This window comes from Mycteria americana, chromosome 5, assembly GCF_035582795.1.
Source record: "Mycteria americana isolate JAX WOST 10 ecotype Jacksonville Zoo and Gardens chromosome 5, USCA_MyAme_1.0, whole genome shotgun sequence".
NCBI classification, from domain to species: domain Eukaryota; kingdom Metazoa; phylum Chordata; class Aves; order Ciconiiformes; family Ciconiidae; genus Mycteria; species Mycteria americana.
In genome coordinates, this window is record NC_134369.1 from 70,763,022 (window position 1) to 70,783,057 (window position 20,036).

Below are 20,036 nucleotides of genomic sequence, written 5' to 3' on the forward strand. Positions count from 1 at the left end.
TTTTGGCAGGGACCGGCTCAGTTATGCCTTGCACGCTCATTGGGGATGAGTCAGGATTGCAGACTGCTGGCACCGTCACCCTGGGGCACTTTTCCTTTTTGGTGAGGGAAGGGGAAGTGTGATACACGGCTGGAGGGTGAGGGAGCACCCGGGCTGGTAGTCAAGGCAGTTGAGTGCTCCCTGGAGAAGTGGTTTTCCTTCCTTCCTTCCTCTGCTGCTGTGTTTCTGTCTGATGCTTCCTATTTTGTGCTGGATGAATCATGGAAACCGCGCTCCTTAATTGAGTTTTCTGCCATTTGTCGTGATTCCGTCGGAGGCAGGGAGCGGGCAGTGAAAGCCTCCTCTGGAGGGGGGCTTGATAAGTGCGGGGAAACACTCGGCAAAATCAGGCTGTGAAGATCCTGGTTTTTAAATAAAAAAAATATTTAAAAAAAAAAAAAAAATTCCACCCTTGCTTTCCTTTATTCCCTCCCGTAGAAAAGCGAGCAAGCCAAATGGCTCTGGGGTGCTGGTGCGAGGATTTAAAGCAAGCCTGCTCGGCGCTTGCAAAGACCTTGCTGAGCTGATGGGTGCTGGTTAGCGGGGGGTGTTGGGGAGCCGAGGTGGCCCCGGCTTGCGGCTCCTCCAGAAGGTGTCCTGACGTTTCAGCTGGGTTCAGCATCCCTGCAAGACTGCTCTCCCTGCTCGGGGCTTTAAACAGGGCTGGGTGCGGGTGCACTGAGCGGGGGAGCAGCTCGGAGAAACCCATAGACCTCCTGCTGCAATAGATGCTGAGAAATAAAATAGATTTTATATATATGCGTATGTCTGATGAATTTATGCGTAAAAACGTAATAAAAGTGTGTAGGAACCTCTAGGGCAAACACCGTACGCTGGGTGCACAGCTTGTGGTACGGATCGCCTGTGCCTTTTGCGCTTGGGGGGATAGCGTCAGAGGTGTAAAGCAAATTTAAAGGGGGTTTTGCTGTTCTTTCCGCAGGTCAGTGGCATCCGTTCAGGGCAAAGGTGCTTGTCGGCGTGGCCGGCATGAGATAAATCATCTCAGCCCTAGGAGGAGGGAGTATTTGTGTTTCAGTACTAGCAGTGCAAGTAGTAGATACTGCCGTGGCATCTTAATGAATTAAATTTCCAAGTGCTAGTTGAGTAATCCTATTAACACTGAAAAGAGCTTCCTTCCTAGAGTTTACTTTAATAATAATAATTAAAAAAAAAAAAAAGTGACTTTCAGGCTCGTCGGGATCAGCTCTTCTCCCCAAAGCCTGTGTGCGGACCTGGCTCCGGCAGAGATGCTTGAAGGCAGGCGAGTGCGGAGGAGCAAAACCCTGAGCTGCCAGGAGCAGCGTTTCGGGGCCGTTTGGGTTCGATGTATCAGCCTGGTGCTTCTGCAAAGATGCTCAGCGATGGCGTGGGCTCGTACGGCGTCCGCACGTGGATTCTAAAACACCACCGATGATTTAGAAACCAAGCAGTGACGTTTCATGGGGGCTTTTGCCGTGCCTCATCGCTGGGCTGTGGGCACGGTGGGCTCGTCAGGAGGAGGGTTTGGTTTTGAGCGACAAAACGATTGACCGCTGCAGTTTTTTGTCACCTCTTCGGCGCTTCAGTTACCGTCCCTGCCCCGGCAAGATGTGGGCTTGCCCTTGTGAACCTCACTTATAAACCCACTAAAAGGACGCTGCTTTTTCCAGCAGTGCAGCAGCACGTTCCCTCATCAGCGGAAGACGCTCCATAATTTTCCTGAGCAAGGACGCATTGAACATCTGCATTCAGCGTTGTGTCCTCATGTGCTCGGTGTCCTCCACAGGTTTTTGGGGTTTTTTGTTTTTTTTTTTTCTCCTCCGTCTTTTTTTCATTGCTCTTGAATAGCTCTCTGCGACTACACGGCGTGCTTTGACGTCAGGATTTCGCAGCGGTGAACCATGCGTGTCCCCGGCACGCCGGGACGAGAGGGAGGTCTCCTGCGCTGGGTCACGCTCACGGGAATCACAGAGTTGGGAAAAAGGCTGCTTTTGTCCTTTTCTTCTTTTTCTTTTTTTTTTTTTTTTTTTTTAAGTATGTCAAAACTATTTTTCATGCAAGAAATGGTCATTTAAATTTAAATTCCAGCACAGATCCGCCCTGTTTTGGACACCTCCGTGGGTGTGTTTAGATGTTTTCCTGAATATTTGTTCTCCTGCAGACAAAGTAGGATAAAATAGTGGTGATAGCTGCCCGTGGTGGTAGGTACAGGAGAATTTGGGGTACCACTTTGTATTTACCCACAGGTAAAAGCCCTTCTGCAGGTGGTTGCTGCAGAGTGGCTGCTGTACACTACATTTTTCATAGCATGAGTTTCATAGCTATTCTTCATTTCTAGCATTTTTCATAGCATTTTTCATTATGGGGCAGGTGATTAAAACCCCCTATTAAGTCTTATTAGTACCAAGAGCATCAGATTTTCGTGGCTACAGCTTTATTACAGCAGTCTGATAAACATTTTCTGGGATGTTTATCTCTGTGTTTCAAAGTATAATTTTTCAAGTGTCGTGCCCAGAGGCTGGAAGGATTTTTGTTCCATTTTGAACTTTGCTCTGCGATTAAATCCCCGGTGGGGGGTGGAGGGGGGTCTACTCCAACGCGCACCATACCCCAAAAGACTCAAATCCACACGAAAAAAGTAGATTCTGCCCCAAGACGGCGACCGCGTCACCCAGCAAAACGCATCAGCATTTCTGTTGGACTCAAGAGAAATGAAAAACAGCTCTGTTTTTAATTTTTTTTTTTTTTTCCCCATAATTGTCCTGAAAGGAGTGGCTTTGGCATGTTTGAAGGAATCTGGGTTTAAAGAGGTCAGCGCAAGCAGCGAGGCGGCGGTGTCCCGTCCCTCCCCGTAGGGAGCAATGGGTTCAGATATATAGATATGTGTGTGTGTGTGTATATATATATATATATACACACACCCATAAAATACGGGTACAGCTTTGTGTGTGAATGTGTACACGCGCATAGCTGTACCCGTATTTTTATATATATATATATAAATAAATTTTTATATATAATCTATATTTTATATATATTTATATATATAAAAATATAAATTTGTGTTTTATATATAAAAATAAATACATATATGAATATATAGAAAAATCTATTTTTGCATATATTTTTAAACATTCTGGCTTGGCTTCTTTTGCCGTATTGTTGACTGCAACGATGTTAGCCTAAAATGGCATTGTAGGGTCGCAGCGGGTCCACGGGCTAGCGTTGCAGCCTGGGCACCTCTGTCTCGTGAAATCCCAATCCCTGCAGAGGTTGGGAGGACTTTTCAAAGCAAGCGATGATCTTGCAGCTCTCCCCAGCAAACCGCGGGGGTCTGGATGCGAGCCGCAGATGCAGAAGCCAATCCCTGCACCAGCGTCCGCGGGTGGGGGAAGGAAACGCAGCGGTATTTAATGGTTGTATCGGTAGTTTCTGAAAAGTAAATAATATTAATGACCACGAGAGCAGGCGCTGGCTGGAGCGGGACCTCGGCTGTAAAACGCGTCTTTATTCTTGCCCTACCCCGGTGCCTCTGTCCTGCTCCACGCACCCGATTACCCATTTTTTGTGGTACTTCTGAATGTTTCGGGAACATTTGCAATAGTCTCTGATGTTTTGCGTGACGTGAAGATAATGCCTTCAGACCTCGGTGGCACACGCTGCTCGATAGTACGTGGAAAAGGAAAACCTACCAAAGCAACCACATGAGGTGCAACGATTTTTTGGTGTCGTTCGGGGTTTTTTTTTTTCCCCTCCCCTCTTTTTAACTTTCAGTCTGAAATTGCTCTCCTTTTCAAGTCTTCGAATACTTCTGCCTTGCTTTCCACGCACGGTGGCCATGCGGGGCATCCCAAGGGGACAGGAGGGCGGAGGGGAGGGTGCATCCCCTCCCAGCGAGCTCGCCCGGGACACACGGGGCACTCCCCACCTATTTATTGCTGGAGGTCTCTTTGCCTTTGAAGGAGATTTTCTTCCCCGCCAGCTTTCCAAGAGGGGTGTGTAACCAGCCAACACCCAGCCTCTGGCTTGGAGAGCCCCTGGCCGCTCCTCGGGGCTTGCGAGCGCCGGATTAATGCGTTATCAGCAGGTATTTGAGCTGAAAGGTACTTTAATCTCCCACCTGCCTCTCGAGCTGCCTGCAGTCAGAGTTTTAAATGTGCTGTCCACACCTGTATTTTTTTCAATACAATGTGTATTGCATATTCATTGGAAAAAAAAAAGAAATGCAACCCACTGGTTTTTTTTTTATTATTCCGTGCTTATAAAAACCCTCGACCAATTTCAGCCCATCTGCACCAAACTCATAGAAAAGCTGGAAAGTTGTTGGTTTGTTTTTGTTTTTTTTTTTCTCGATAAATTACCAAGTACAAAAATCACTTTTTGCGAGGGGAAATGCTTGGCTTGTGAGTTGGTTTCAGTCCTTGCACCGTATCTTTTATATATATAGCATTTATATATATGTGTGTGTCTGTATAAACATATGTGTGTGTGTAGATGACACACGTGTATATGTATTTTATTTAGGCATAGATTTTGTGTGTGTATATATTATATATGCATAGATTTTATGTGTGTGTATATATTATATACGCATAGATTTTGTGTGTGTGTATTATATATGTATAGATTTTGTGTGCGTGTATATTATATATGCATAGATTTTGTGTGCGTGTATATTATATACGCATAGATTTTATCTGTGTGTATATATATGATGTAAATGTGTATATATGTACATTTATATACCTAATACTTTTGTGTGTGTGTACATGTAGGTCAGTTTGAGGTATTGTGTGGGTAATGGAAAGGTGTTTTGCTACCCCAGTTTCCCGAGCGTGACTGGACCCGAGCAGCGATGCTCATCGGTAAAGGCACCCCTGGTGCACGCTCGCCGCTGGGGAAGAGCCAGGAGCGGGGAGGGCTGCTGGGCTAATTCTGCTGCTGTGGAAAAACAACCCGGGGGATGGATGGGCTTTGGTCGTGCCGTATTTTGTACCGGAGGAGGATGGTCCTTCCATATTGCTCCCCCGGGAAGGCTGAAGACTTGAATCCGTTGCTCTAAAAGCCATCGCTTATAATTAAGAAATGAACCGAAACTGCTTTGGCTGCATCCGCCGCCCCTCCTAAGGTGATGAGCATTGCAGGGAAACCAGCTTCAGCTGCAAATCTTTGCTTCCAAAAATCAAACACAAAACGTGACGCAAACCCGGCAGGCTCGCCGAAGTTGCCTACGTACCTCCTCGAGCTTACGCAGGAGCTTTCTAATAATCTGCCTCCCACGTTAAGGTGATGGAGGCACTCGTAGGCTCTCTGCTGTCCGACGGATTTAATCGGGGCTGTGGCTGTGAAAGGGGATCTGGTGCTGCCCCGCCGGAGCCTTTCCCAGAGGTGGAACCCACCGCTGCTGGAGATTCCTGCTCTCCAAACATCAATCTAATGGGGTTTAACCGTGTGCCAGGGAGGCGGGGGGGGGGAAAGAGGTTTAGTCGGTCACATCGGGGCTCTTTTGTTCTGAGCGGTGCATGGAAGGAGGGCCCATCTGCAATAGGGGATATCCTGAAATAACAAGGCAAATACAGTGTTTATGTAACGCCGGAGACTTGTATACTATTGCTAGTAAGTCATAAGCTCGCACAGAGAGCCTGCCAAGTGACGGTAACGCTTCTGAAGAAGGGAGGTTCAATAGCTGCTGCAGGAGCGGAGCAGAAAAGGGCCTTTTAAAATCCACAGATCGGCAGAGGGAAAGAGTTCGGAGCAGCCGGCTCCTGGGATAAAGGGGCCATCGGGCAGAGCGGATGGGGCTGCCCCGATCTTCTCTGCCCTTCACCAAAAGTTGGCTTTGTTGCTTAAACGGTAACTGTGTACGTGTGTATCCGTGCAGTAGCAAGCCCAGAATTAAAATTCACTTTGTGTGCATCTCAGTGAAGACTTATTTTCTGCTGCTTGAATTCTAGATGTGAATTTAGCGGTAGCTGTGGGAATAAAAATCTGCAATTGTAATTATGCTGGACAAGCGGGTGCGATGTGACTGCGGCGAGGTACCGGCATGAATTGAAAGCTAAGGGTGTTTAAGATGTAAAACACTTTATTGAGCGGCTCTTCATCTCTTCTCGTAATGTTCTGTCCTCGCAGAGGTCTCCGCAGCCATCTGGGTGATTTAAGATGCCTCTTGCATTTGCAGGACTGTCTGAACAGCTTTTCAAGGTGGACAACAAGTTTGCTCCGTGGGTTCTGCTGTACAAAATGTCCTCAGCGTCACCCGTGCCGCGTCTCTGCCTCTTGGCACAGTTTTGGGAGGCAAATGCAAACCCAGGTTCTTCCTCCAAAAAAAAATCACAGCCGGGTGTGATTTTGATTTTTTTTTTTCTTTTTTTTTTTTTTGGAGGAAGAACCTGGGTTTGTATTTGCCTCCCGGGCTCCCGGCAGCCGAGGTTTCGGTTCAGGCTGCGCGGGGAGGTGGAGGAAGCGGGGAGCGGGGATTATTTTTGATGCCGGGAAGGAAGCGCCGTGCTTCCCTTTCCCGCGGGCGCTGCTGCTGGGGCTGGGCTCCCGGAGCTCCCTGTCCCCGACCCGTGTTCCAGCTGATGCCGACGGCTCCAGCCTCCACATCTCCGCAGCCCGCCGGGCTGCCCCGCAGCCGTCGCCTGGCCGGTTCCTTGCCTGGAAGGGGAGCACGGATGGCAACGATTTGCTGTGACCCTAGCAAATGTGTGCAGCTCCTTTCCAGGAATCCCTCTCTGCTCTCCTTTGCCCAGGATGACCATGATGGGAAGATGCTTTTTTATTGCACTTGAGGACACCTAAATCCTGGCGGCTCTGGTGTTCCTCTCCCCCCGCCATGCCATAAGCAGGAATCAGCCTGATTTAGACTAACATGGGTGGATTTTCCCATCCCACTGTACCAGCCTGTTTCTTTTCCTATTTGCTTTGATTGAGACGCTGATGAACGCTTGCTGGCTCTGACCATTTCTGCTTCTTTGCGTGACAGCGTTGCCCTAAGGCTGGTAGATTCATGGCTGGAAATAGCAGCCCAGGGATGTGCAAGTAGCATTTAGCAGCTCAGAGGGGCTTCTGGATCTGCGAACGGCTCCGGTGAGATTCGCAGCGTGGCTTTGGACCTGTAGCAACCTTTTGAATTCGAGGTCTGGGATCTCTAAAATGAGTTTGCAGCACTCGGAGACTTACCCGGGCTCTCAGCTTGCTTTCCGTAAATACAAAGGGCCCAGTCCTGCGACTGAGAGTAATAAATGGGAAAAGACTGAGCTGAAATAATAAGCCTTGCCATAAAGCCGTAACCCCGGCGAATCAGTAACTCATGAATTGGGACCCTGGTGAAGATTTATAAACCTTTGATCAGCTTTAACCAGGCGGTTGGCATTCCCCAGTGTGCAGGGATTGCTCCAAGCCCTGGGTCACACCAGCTGCCTTGCAAAGCACCGAAGGTTTCTTGTCAACATGTTAAACTCAACACCACGAGTCAGCTGCTAAACGTTTGCCAAGCTCTTTTATATATAACTACCCCGTGGGGCAGCCACAGACCTTTACCTTTCTGGCCATAGCCAACATCTCCCTGTTAATTCAAAGTGTTAATTGCTCTCCGGCCGAAAGACGATGCTGTGCATATTTGTGCCATGGCCTGAAAGGTTAATCTGCAGCGTAAACCCAAATCCCCTTCTGCTAGGCATAAATGTTAGTGATTCAAAATGCCTTTTATTTTTTCTCCCCCCAGACTTTCAGTGCCAATTGGTTCAGCTTTCAGTAGGGCAGAAGTTGGACTTCATTACCAAAGTCCATTGTAATGATTTCTCAGATTTTTTTGAGAGTAGCCAAGGCTTGTGCAAGTTTGCATGCTTTTCTATATTTGGTTTTGTTTAATTTGATTGTACAAAGCTGTTGAAAAGTCTAGCTGAACATTTCGACTTTCTGGCTGCATGATTATGCCATTATACCAGGAGTTCAAAGAAAAAAAAAGCTTCTGCTGGCTTTTCTCAGTAACTCTGAGATCGAGATCCCATTTTCAGATAGGGACAGCAAAAACTTTGTTTGTCACACTGTTCTCATCTTGATTAAGTTCAGTCGTGGCTCACGGGGATAGTCTTCGTGATGTCTGTCCTGGAGCGTGTTCCTCGGTGCCTTCAGCCTGTTTGGTGGTGTGTCTGCTGGGGCTTCGCCCCTGGCCTCTGCTGGGTTCCCCCCGGCTTTTCGGCTGGTGCCCCGCCGCGCACGAGCATCGATGCCGAAGGACGGAGGAAGGAGCTGTTGCCGTAAAAGTCAGCTGGCAGTTTTAATTTGGCTTAAACTGATGTTTCATGTTGGGAATCCGGGATCTGAGGAGGATCTGGAGCTGAAAATGGATTATTTTATTACCAGTGCCTTAACCTGGAAAAGTGCCTTGCTTTCAAGCTTCTTGTTTTATTACGAAAATTAAAATAATCCTCATACAAAGCCCATAAGCTCAAAACTTACTGGTAACTCTATCATTTGCAATATCGAGTGCAGAAGTCACCCTGTAACTTGTCCTGCAGCCTCTTGAGGTTCTCGTGTGCTTGCCCAGATGACATCCTGCGGAAGCGTTTGGTTTTTCCTTTGAAATGAGAGCTTTGGCTGTCGCCGTCGATGCTGACACACCCCCCGGTCAGTATTTTTGGAGATGGAGGGTTTAGGCTAAGCAGAGCTTTGCAAAATGCAGCTGCAGTGTCTGGATCATTCCCTCCCCATCTCCTTCCCTTTCTCCTGCGTGGTGGGGGGACATTGCACCGTTAAGGCCGGTCGGTGGTTGTCGGACTGGAAGATGCTCTGCAGGAATGGCAGGGGGCTGTGGGGAGAGCAGGGCAGGTGTTAGCGAAAAATATTGTGGGTGTTAGGGAAAATACTGCATAGTGGCTGTCTTTGGGAGTTATCATCATGCTTTGCCTCCCCAAACGCTTTCCAACCTGGACGTGACCTTCAAAGACCCCATGGTTACGTCCCTGCTGGAAGGAGACGTGGCTGTTGGGTTTTGCTCTCTTGTTCCTTTGGGAAGTAACTTTTAGTTTCATTTAGGAATTTTCCAGTTTCGTTTGTAGAAACTGAAAGGCCTGGAGAAGACACGGCGTTGAATTCTTCTTGCAGACCTCCTTCTGGTTCTGCGTTCCGTGTGTGCCCAGGTGGCTGGACTCCCCTTCGGGTAGCACAGGTGTCCTACGTGGTGGGGATGGGGAAACCCAAGAATTGATAGTTAACCTAAAAAGCTGTGCAAAACCCCTCCCGGGGAAGGTGTCGGGTTGTTCATGAGCCCCTTGGCTTCATGCTCCAGCCTCATCGCTGCCGGGCTGAGTGATCCACGGACACGTCGTGTCTCACCCTTTTATTCCTCTTGGGTTCTTTCCTACTTTTATCTCCAAGGTGGCTTCTAGATGCTATTGAGTACAAGCCCTTATTTGTATCTGAAAAGGGCTGCCGGCGTTTTTGGATCGATAGCCGCTTCTCGGTTAAATGCATTTAAACTTCTGCTTTTGTCTTTTGAAGGCTAATTCTGGTCGCGGTTTTAACTGGTAAAATGATTTCCTTGTTCTAGATGTCAAGAAAGACTGGTCGGATCACGCGCTGTGGTGGGAAAAGAAGAAGACTTGGCTCCTTAAAACGCACTGGACGTTGGACAAATACGGGATACAGGCTGATGCCAAGCTCCAGTTCACACCTCAGCACAAGCTGCTTCGCCTTCAGCTGCCCAACATGAAGTACGTCAAGGTGAAAGTCAACTTCTCGGACAGGGTCTTCAAGGCGGTTTCTGACATCTGCAAAACGTTCAGTAAGTAGCGAGTGCCGAAAGCTGCCGGTGGGGAGGTTGTCGTTTGGTTTAGCTCCCGCCTCTCCTTCGGCGCGTGTGCTCGTCTCATAAATTTACTGAATTGCTGGTATTTTCCAGCGTCAAACACCCAACAGTCACCTGGGCGTCGAGCAGCCTGGACATCCGCTCTTTTTCCCTTGCAAATCTAATCTTTTACGTGCAAATACTTAAATAAGGGGACCGATCGTACCACAGGTGTAAGAAGAAACACGTTTTCTGTGCTGAATTCTGTTTCATAGCAAGGCTGTTCTCGGTTTTGTCTTGGGCGAGGCGGTAGCAGCCCTGCTTTATGTTAAAGCTGCTGGTGTTGGGTCGTCATTTTTTCTGCAAATTTATGTGCTAGATGAAAAACAAACTCTGAAATAGGAAACCTGCCAGCTCCGAGGGTTCTCTTCCAGTGGAAAATCATATTAGAGATTAAGTGATGATGCTTCACTCTAAAACTGTCTGGTGAAGGGAAAGAACCGAGTCTCCCTCGTTCTTCCCAACTTCTCTTCACGCTCCTTTCCCTTGTTGAGAAGAAGCCTGGGAAGAAAGGGTGGATCATTTCCCACCAAGTACACAGGGCTTGTCCCAGGCTGCTGCTTTTATGCATCACTTTTTACCCATCTTCACAAATTTCTCATCCCAGAAGCCGGTGCTTCTTTCTCCCCCCCCAAAAAAAAAACCCCCAAGAGATGGTAACTCCGCTCCGAGGAACTCAAAGTGCTCGGCGTGGGCTCCATACCGGTGTCCTTCCCAGTTGCTCCCCTCCAAAAGGAGCCTGCAACCCGACCTCGGCCGTAGTAAATCTATTTATTTCTACTCTCAAAAAGCAGCTAGGGTTACTCTTGGCTGACCCAGTTGTTTCGGGCGGCAGGAAGAGCTCAGCCGTACGTGCGGTGTTACGGCACGGCCTCCGGCGCATCTGTGGTTAGGTTGGTATATATAGCCGATTACGAATCTTTGCTATTTTTTTCCTGGTTTCTTTCTTTTTTTTTTTTAATATAAATATTGGGCAATTTCTCCTTAAAATAGAAAAGGCTTAGCCAGCATTATTTCCCAGTCGATTTTGCTTCTCCCCTGTCTCCCATTGCCGTTTTTAGTGCCGTGCTAGACAGAGAGGTCACAGGCATCCGCTTGGTTGCTGATGAATCTTTCTAGCAGTGAGTCACGTCAGGAAATTCTGATACAGTTAATCACGTAACAAGAGATCTTTCACTGATGCCACAGAGCAGTCAGAACCTTACATGGGCCTGAAGCAGCTATTTATTCAACTCCAGGGCTCTCAGTGTATTTATGAACAAACCAGCAGAATAATGCTAATATTTAAAGATGTGGAAGGGGAAGAAGCCGCTCGGATAGCTGCAGCCCAGCTGTGGTAGGAGCTCTCTGCAGCAAGCAGAGGGGACACATCTGTCGAGGGTGGTTCTGACTTTCCTTCTGTGGCATCCGGCGTGCTGAAATAAATGTTCCCCATTTCGGGGAAAGCGGGATTTTTGCTGGAAACTTCACTCTCCTTTTAGTGCCTCTTACCAGCCTGAGCTGTTTGAGGATGGATGGAAACCTCATGGCTGAATACAGCGATTAAATCGCGTTTAGCCCTGGTCTTTGTGTTTACCGGGAGCCAGATGTTCGGCAGAGCTACGGAGAAGACGGCCACGTCGGCTCAACATCAGCTCGAGGGAAGGGGGGACTGGGGTGCGGGGAGGTGCGATGCTGGAGCCGGGGGGGCTGGGAAGCTCTTCCCTGGACCGCAGAGGTATTTGGACACCTATATGATATAGATATAATAGGTGTATTTATATAGATATAATAGGTGTATTAGATATAGATCTAATAGGTGTATTTGGGCACGTGTAATACATAGGTGTATATATAACAGGTGTGTTTGGACACCTGTTATACATACGTGTATATATAACAGGTGTGTTTGGACACCTATTATACATAGGTGTATATAGAATAGGTGTATTTGGGCACCTATTATACATAGGTGTATATATAACAGGTGTGTTTGGGCACCTATTATACATAGGTGTATATAGAATAGGTGTGTTTGGGCACCTATTATACATACGTGTATATATAACAGGTGTATTTGGACACCTATTATACATAGGTCTATATATAACAGGTGTGTTTGGACACCTATTATACATAGGTGTATATAGAATAGGTGTGTTTGGACACCTATTATACATAGGTGTATATATAACAGGTGTGTTTGGGCACCTATTATACATAGGTGTATATAGAATAGGTGTGTTTGGACACCTATTATACATACGTGTATATATAACAGGTGTATTTGGACACCTATTATACATAGGTCTATATATAACAGGTGTGTTTGGACACCTATTATACATAGGTGTATATAGAATAGGTGTGTTTGGACACCTATTATACATAGGTGTATATATAACAGGTGTGTTTGGGCGCCTGTTATACATAGGTGTATATAGAATAGGTGTGTTTGGACACCTGTTATACATACGTGTATATATAACAGGTGTATTTGGACACCTATTATACATAGGTGTATATAGAATAGGTGTATTTGGGCACCTGTTATACATAGGTGTATATATAACAGGTGTGTTTGGGCACCTATTATACATAGGTGTATATAGAATAGGTGTATTTGGGCACCTATTATACATAGATTTATATATAATAGGTGCCCAAATACAGCTATTATAGCTATATTATATAGGTGTCCAAATACCTCTGCAGTCCAGGGAAGAGCTTCCCAGTGGCATGACATATATATTTGTATTTATTTTTTTATATATATATCTGATATATAGGAACCAAGAGCTCCCTGGGGCAAGCACCAAACGGCTCCATGAAATCCCGGTCACGGCCTGTCCTTCCTTCCTCCGCGTGTGACCTTGGTGCTGTGCCGTGGGTCAGACACGTCCTCAAGCGCGGGGTCCCGGAGTCGAGCGCTGACGGAGGCAGCAGCTAATCTCGGCCGGGAGGTCACGCGCTTGCCGGACGAGAGGGCCTGCTGCTGTCTGGCGTGCAAAATCATCCCAGGGGTGTCGGGCTGAATTTGCACAGGGTGTTTCGTTCCTGGAAGGCATGGGGAATATCCGCCCGCACCTCGGTGCCCGCCGCGGCTTGCCAAAAATTAGAGGGGCTGTAGGGTGGTGGGGTCGTCCTGGCTCCCTGTGGCAGCCCGGGGACCTTGCATTTTCCTTTTCCTCCAACACAACCCTCTCTTGGGGTTGCAGACCATGCTATAACACTTTCCCAACCCGCCTGTTTCCCTCCTCCCCTTTTTTTCCCCCCCCACGTTAGTGTTTATGCTGCTCCATTTTTCTCCGTTACCTTTTCCTGCCCTCCGCAGCATCTCTGCACAGGCTGGCTGCAGAGAGCACTCGTACCCCGTATTAATCATGCTAATTGTCTCCCCAAGGAAAACCGAGTAGATATTTCAAGGCTGAAGGGGAAAGAAGTAGTCCCTGCTCTAACAGCATAGCTCTTGTCTCTGCAAATCCCTTGATTTATAAAGTTAGGGTCCGGCGTGGCCTGGACCATCGTCCAGCTGACAGAACTGTGCTTGTGAGCTGCTCGTATTTTAGCTATAACTGTTTGCTGTCTTTGCCCCCGGAGCATTTAATTACACACTTCAGTAATTTTAGCATATGGCATGATTAATGAGTAATTTAAGTAATTCCTCACGTTGCTGGGACTCTGGCTGGTTGCATTTATAAAATCCTCTATACGCAAAGCAGGACCACACTTGGGTGAATTATTTGGGGTTGCGCCTTTTCTTCTTTAAACGGTACCCAGAGGTGTCACCGTTGCAGTATGTGGTTGCTTTTTAAAGAAAAATCTCTGTTCTTGTGCAGAGTGAAGTTCTTGCAAAGGGCAGCTCCCGCCGCCGGCCGGGCTGGGGCTCCCCGGGGGCAGCCCGGAGGTGGCTGTGGGAAGACGCTGGAGCCGCTCACACATCCCTCAGCTTTCTTGGAGGTCGTGCGAAGCCGGAAAAAAACCCAATCTCATTCCCAGTCGCTGGGTTGCAGCCTCTCAATTCCCACAGCAACCGGTCGGGAGGGTTAACGGCACGGATTGACCCTGCCTGCAGTAGGAGCAGGCAGGAGCAGGCAGGAGGAGAGGAGCAGGGCGGTGGATGGGATGGGCAGCCCTCACCGAAGGGTGGCCTGGAAGCCTGCCCGGGAGCAGCTGCTGGCAGGCGGCGCCGGCCTGAAGGGCCAGCTTTGATCTGCAATTAAAGACCAGAGAAAGAGAAAGTAAAACTTCACTTTTCTTTTTTTTTTTTTTTTTTTTGGAGCAGCAGGGGTTTGTGCTGCCTGCCTGAGCGGCAGCGGGGTGCGGAGGTTGGGGTTGGGTGCTGCCCGCGGGGCTCCCGCGTGCCCCCCTCCTCTCGTCGTCCCGCCGGGGAGAGATTTCTGCCCAGCAGACAGCCCATCAAATACACAAATGCAATTTGATGTGGCTGCAATCGACGCTTTATTGGGGTGGGTGGGAGTATCCTCCTTGGGAAGTGGACTTTCGGGAGCTAGGAGATGTGGCTGCCTCGCAAAGCTCCCGCTAACCCACCATCCTACGTAACAACGCGCCGAAAAATCCCTCTTTTCCTCCACAACGGCTTCATTTGATTCCAGGACAGCGAACGCCTTGCATTTGCTCATGCCCTTAAGCTGCTTCTTTACAGCATCCCCTTTCTCCTGCTGCTGCCTGTATTTTTTTTCCACGCGTCCTGGGAGCAGCGAGGGACTCCAGGCGGGATCCGCTGCTGCTGCGCGGGCACGTGGGAGAGGAAAAGCAAACAGCGAGATGCGAGTGTGAAGGTTTTTTCCCATGCCTCGGCGTTTCCTGCCCCGGCCGTGCTGCTTCTCGGGGGGGAAACAGCGTACGTTGGCCAGGCGCGGGGCGAGGGGAGATGCTGTGATGGGGTAAAAGCTTCCACCCTTCTATTTTTCTTCTGGCGGTGACGATTTGGGGCCCGTGCTGCCCTCCAGCCTTGAGGAGAGGAGCAGAGATCATTGCAGTTGGTGCTGGTGGGAACTGGGAGCGCTGGGAGGAGGACATGGTGCCGGAGCAGGGAGGAGGCAACTCTGGGAGGAAGTGCTCCAAAATTCATGACTACTCCTTCCCTTACCCGCCCTGAGGCTGTGCAAGATGAAGAAATTCCCTTCAGGTCTTTTTTTTTTTTTCCCCCAGAGGCTGGTAGGGCATCACACCCAGCTCCTGCCTCGTAATCCTCAAAGAGCTTCGTGTGAATTAATCACCTGTTGTGGAAAACGAAGTCTGCGGAGCATCCTGTGTCGAGCAGCGGCGGTTTCCATGCCCACATCCCGTCTCGCTCCGCTCCCCAGCTCCCCGGGGGCGAGGGACGCCGGGAAATTGGGACCCCTCTTGCATCGGGTGAGGCTGGTCCCATCCCGGGGAGCTTGCGGGGCCAGGGGAGGAGGGATGGGGCGCGGAGAGTCCCGTGAGGGTGACGGGCTGCTTCCCTCCGCCTCTCCCTGCCCCAAAACGACAGGGTGCCCGAGGCTGTGTGACTGATGGGAAGGCGATAGCCAGTCTTCCGTGCTTCGGCCTCCAGCCACCCAGTGCAACCCGAGACGAGGTGACGGTGGCATTTGGGAGCGGCGTGATGCAAGCCCAGCCCGAGCAAGGCAACACTGTCCGGCAGTCTAGACGCCGAATATGACCCTACCTTTTTTTTTTTTCTTTATAAATGGTCTCCGCACCAGTACAGAACGTCCTCTGACTTCTGAAGTATTTGTAATATTTCCACGCCCTCAGTTGCCAAAAAAACTGCTATAAAAAGCTGCTGTGTTGGTTTTTTGTTGTTTTTTTTTTTTTTTTTTTGCAAAACTGAAACCCTTTGGTACTCCAAGATGCACAGCGTTCCCAGGGCTCTGCCCGTGCCCATTAGCACACAGAGCTGCAGCCCGGCACGGTTGCTTTCCAGGAGGCAAAGCTGTCTGGAGTTACTCCTCGCCATTGCAAACCCCCATTGCAAAGCTCTTTAAACCTTTTTTTCTTCCTTCACGCCCCGCTGGAAAATAAAGTAGCATTTTTCCTAAAATAGTGGGGCCGAAACGGAGTCCTGGCAGATGCACGTGAGCATCTCGGGGGATATTCGGGGGGTGACGCCAGCACCTCGCGATACAGTCTCCGGATGCTCAGTACCACCGTGAAGATGCTTGGAGACGGCGTTCGCGTACCGGCGCGGAGACAGACACGGTGAAATACCGAGGAAGAGTTTGCTGCCTTTCGCTGCCACGAGCAGAGAGGTTTGGCAGTAGCGCAGCTATTTCTAAATATGTCTAGGGGATGGGTGTGGAAGGAAATCTTACCATTTAGAGAGTCGGCCAAATTGCAATGTACTCAGCTTTTTAAATTGCGAGGCCCAAGTGTACCGCTGCCAACTTCTTCATTTCGCTATTTTCCTCTTTTATTGCTCGCCTGTATTGAGCTGCAGCTGCTGCGTAGGATCCAGACGAACACCAGAAACTGGACTGTAAGGGAAATAACGAGATTTAATTGCAAAGTGACTGAAATGGAAAAAAATATTCCCCTTTCTCCCCTCTCCCCACCCCAGTCCCTGTTCTGCCCGTTGAGTAGCATCAGGTTGTATGTCACGGCGTGAGTCAGTGAATTTTTTAATCCTTACTCCGCTGTTGACAGAAACCCTTTAAATAGACTTTCATCCTGAAGACATTAGGACATGCTGGCAAACCCAATGCCACCGCCTTCCTTAAGATTATTCCGATTGCTCTTTGTAGTCCGATGCAGAGGGCGTAAGTGGATTTTTTCTCTTCTTTGTGGTGCTTAATTTAATTGAGTGTAATTTGACTTTAGCTGCAGTTCAGACACTTCGGGGGCAAGGCTCGAAGTGCTGTCTGTGCTCTGAGAGGCATCCGGATAACTGGAGTCTGGGGATTTCATCCCACTTGCGGAAAAAACCATCCAAACATTGAGCATTTGTTGACTCTGTCTCTCAGCTTGGCTCCATCGCCGCTGGCTGCCTCCTCCTCCTCTTCCTCCTGGGTCCCTCCCAGCCGATGGCGCCTGATTTCGGCTCTGGGTACCACTCGTGCAGGCGGCATTTGCGAGCAGCGATCGCGCTCCTGCAAACCCCCCCGACCTCATTTGTTGGCTGGTTTTGGAGATCATTGCTCCGACGGCAAGTCGATAAGTCAACAGGCACTTGGGTTTTCCCCGCTGAATTTGGGAAGGCTCTGGCAAAGCCCCTGCCGGGGTCAGCCCCAGTTTGGTCTGCGCCCGTGGTCCTCGTTGGGCATCTCGGGAGGCTTTGCGGGATGTCCTGACGTAGCTTCATGGCCTGGGGCAGCAAGTGGAGAACTTGGCTTTCACCCAAATACCTGTTTAAGCAACCAGGCAGCTGAAGAACCCATAATAAAATGTTCTGAATGTAGGTGGGTGTACAAACCTGGTAAACTGTGCTAAGGGGGTGAGGACCTGCTCCGCCATCAGATACTGCCCAGCGTCCGGTACAACCACAGTCTTATCTCCAGACACTTCAAAAGTTATTTAAGTCTTTTTTCTTTTTTTTCCCCCCTCTAGCCTGTTTTGCAAAACTTTATCTCGAGTTAACTTATGTTGAAGATAAGTCGGATACTTAATTCTGTAAACTTACACCCTGAAACATGACCCATAGAATTCACTCATTCCAAAGAAAAATACGTATTTTTCTTTTTTAAGTCTGAAATGGGGTTTGAGGTCTCATTTTTCTAAGAATCGTCATGTCGATGCGCAAAGGCTGTAATTTTTATGAGTCATCGCTTCGAGACAGCGGTGATCCAGTGCAGAAATATCCCACTTCAAAACACATTTCCTTACGGAGGGTGACTGGATCAGCATTAAAGAGAGGATTTCCCCTAAGTGCTGTCTGTGCTACAAGTAAAATTATGGAGTTTTTATGCTTCGAGAGCTAACCAAGCGAACCAGCTCTCTGGCCTTTTAAGGGAGTCAGAAGTTGGGTGGAAAAATGGATGCTAAGAGCTTCTTTGGAGAGTTAGTTTTTCTCATTTATCAAAAGTGAATATTGAAACTAGTGCGATTTCCCATAATTTTAAATTTTGGGGAAATCGGTACATCCTCAGACAGCGCTTCCAGTTGATGACGCCGTGGTGCGAGAAAGTGCAAATCTGATTTCTGGCGGGAGCGCGAGCCCATCCCTCGGAGCACCGAAATGGTCACCGTGTGTCCCCCGACCCCTTGGCGTGCTGCCTGTGGGCTCTGGGGACCCTGCGTCTTGGAGGGGGACAAAGCAGCAAAACCACAGAATCACAGAATCACAGAATCGATTAGGTTGGAAAAGACCTTTAAGATCATCGAGCCCAACCGTAAACCTGACACTGCCAAGCCCACCACTACACCATGTCCCTAAGCACCTCAGCCAAACGGCTTTTAAATACCTCCAGGGATGGGGACTCAACCCCTTCCCTGGGCAGCCTGTTCCAACACTTGACAACCCTTTCAGTGAAGGAAAATTTCCTAATATCCAGTCTAAACCTCCCCTGGCGCAACTTGAGGCCGTTTCCTCTCATCCTATCGCTTGTTACCTGGGAGAAGAGACCGACCCCACCTCTCGACAGCCTCCTTTCAGGCAGTTGTAGAGAGCGATGAGGTCTCCCCTCAGCCTCCTTTTCTCCAGGCTCAACAACCCCAGGTCCCTCAGCCGCTGCCCATCAGCCTTGTGCTCCAGACCCTTCCCCAGCTCCGTTGCCCTTCTCTGGACACGCTCCAGCCCCTCAATGTCCCTCTTGTCGTGAGGGGCCCAACACTGAACACAGCATTCGAGGTGCGGCCTCACCAGTGCCCAGTACAGGGGCACGGTCACTGCCCCAGTCCTGCTGGCCACGCCATTGCTGATACAAGCCAGGATGCCATTGGCCTTCTTGGCCACCTGGGCACACTGCTGGCTCATATTCAGCCGGCTGTCAGCCAACACCCCCAGGTCCTTCTCTGCCACCCCTTCTTCCACGCCGAGACGCGTGGATTTCGGTCCCGTCTCTGACCACAACGGCTTTCCCATCGCGATACACCTTGGTGGTTAAAGGTGCAGCAGCTGCAAGATTTACTTGGTGGATTCAATGCAAAAGAGCATAAATCGTGAATTTTACACCCTGCAAGGTGGATATTTTTCTTTAAAGCCAGTTTTCTGGGTGCAGTGGATGCGGTGTCCTGTGAAGAAGGAAGGTTTCAGCCCAACTCTGCTCTTCATCTCTAGGTGGGAGATAAATGGGCACAGCTGAGCTGTGCAGGGGTGGGCGAGAAATGAGGGGTTACACGGGGAAAAAAAGGCCATGGATTTGTCTTCAGCGGGACACAGCACAGGCGCAAGTAGGCTGCTGCAGGCAGATGGAAAAGAAGATGCTGTAGGTGGTGAAATGGCTTCATCCAACAGTTGGAAAAATTTTTCTTGGAGGTTGAAAGCCGCCTTCCGGGTCGCATTTTTGAAATGCTGCCTATGAAATGCATATACCTCTGCTCTTCTTGCCAAAGGGCATTTCCCTCACTTGATAAAATCATAGAATCACAGAACGGTTTGGGTTGGAAGGGACCTTTAAAGGTCATCTACTCCAACCCCCCTGCCATGAGCATCTTCAACCAGATCAGGTGGCTCAGAGCCCCGTCCAGCCGGACCTGGAATGTTCCCAGGGATGGGGCATCTCCCACCTCTCTGGGCAACAAACCCCCTAAGTTTGATGAAGCCCTTCTGCTGGGACGTGGACGTGGAGCTGCAGCAATGTTAGGGCTCAGCCGCGGCCGCAGCCGGTCCAGCGTGGGCTGGAGGAGATGTCAAAATACGAACGGTTCTTGGTGGGATCCAGCTGAAAAATGGTTTTGGACCAGATTTTGGTTGGCGCTGTCCCCTCCGTACGGAGCACGCCGCATATCGTCACAGATGGTTTCTGCTGGCAGCTGCCACCAGCAACGCCGGGGATGCTCGGTGAGAGGCTGGATAGCTGGGTTTTCACACGCTTATGCAATAAACAGAAATAAAATGCTAAAAGGATCATTTACAGTAAATTCTAGTAGACGTTGCCAGTGCCATCTGTCTTGTGTGTACAGACAAGGAGTCTCTTCTAAAGCAAACACAGCCCCCACCAACGCATCGGTTGAAGAGCCAACCCATCAGCCTTGTTCGGAAGGTCACTTCTCCTCGTCCACCCACGTTTCACTGACCCTTTTT

General features: G+C 49.3%; 1 protein-coding gene across 4 annotated transcripts in view; it reads left to right on the plus strand.

Moving 5' to 3' along the window:
• FERMT2 (FERM domain containing kindlin 2) overlaps positions 1 to 20,036 on the plus strand; it is a 52,624-nt gene that overhangs the window by 9,202 nt on the left and 23,386 nt on the right. For all 4 annotated transcript variants that reach the window (XM_075503926.1, XM_075503927.1, XM_075503929.1 and 1 more), the window contains exon 2: positions 9,575 to 9,808. In XM_075503926.1, coding sequence (XP_075360041.1) covers positions 9,575 to 9,808 — 234 coding nt within the window. The remainder of the gene's footprint in view (positions 1 to 9,574; positions 9,809 to 20,036) is intronic.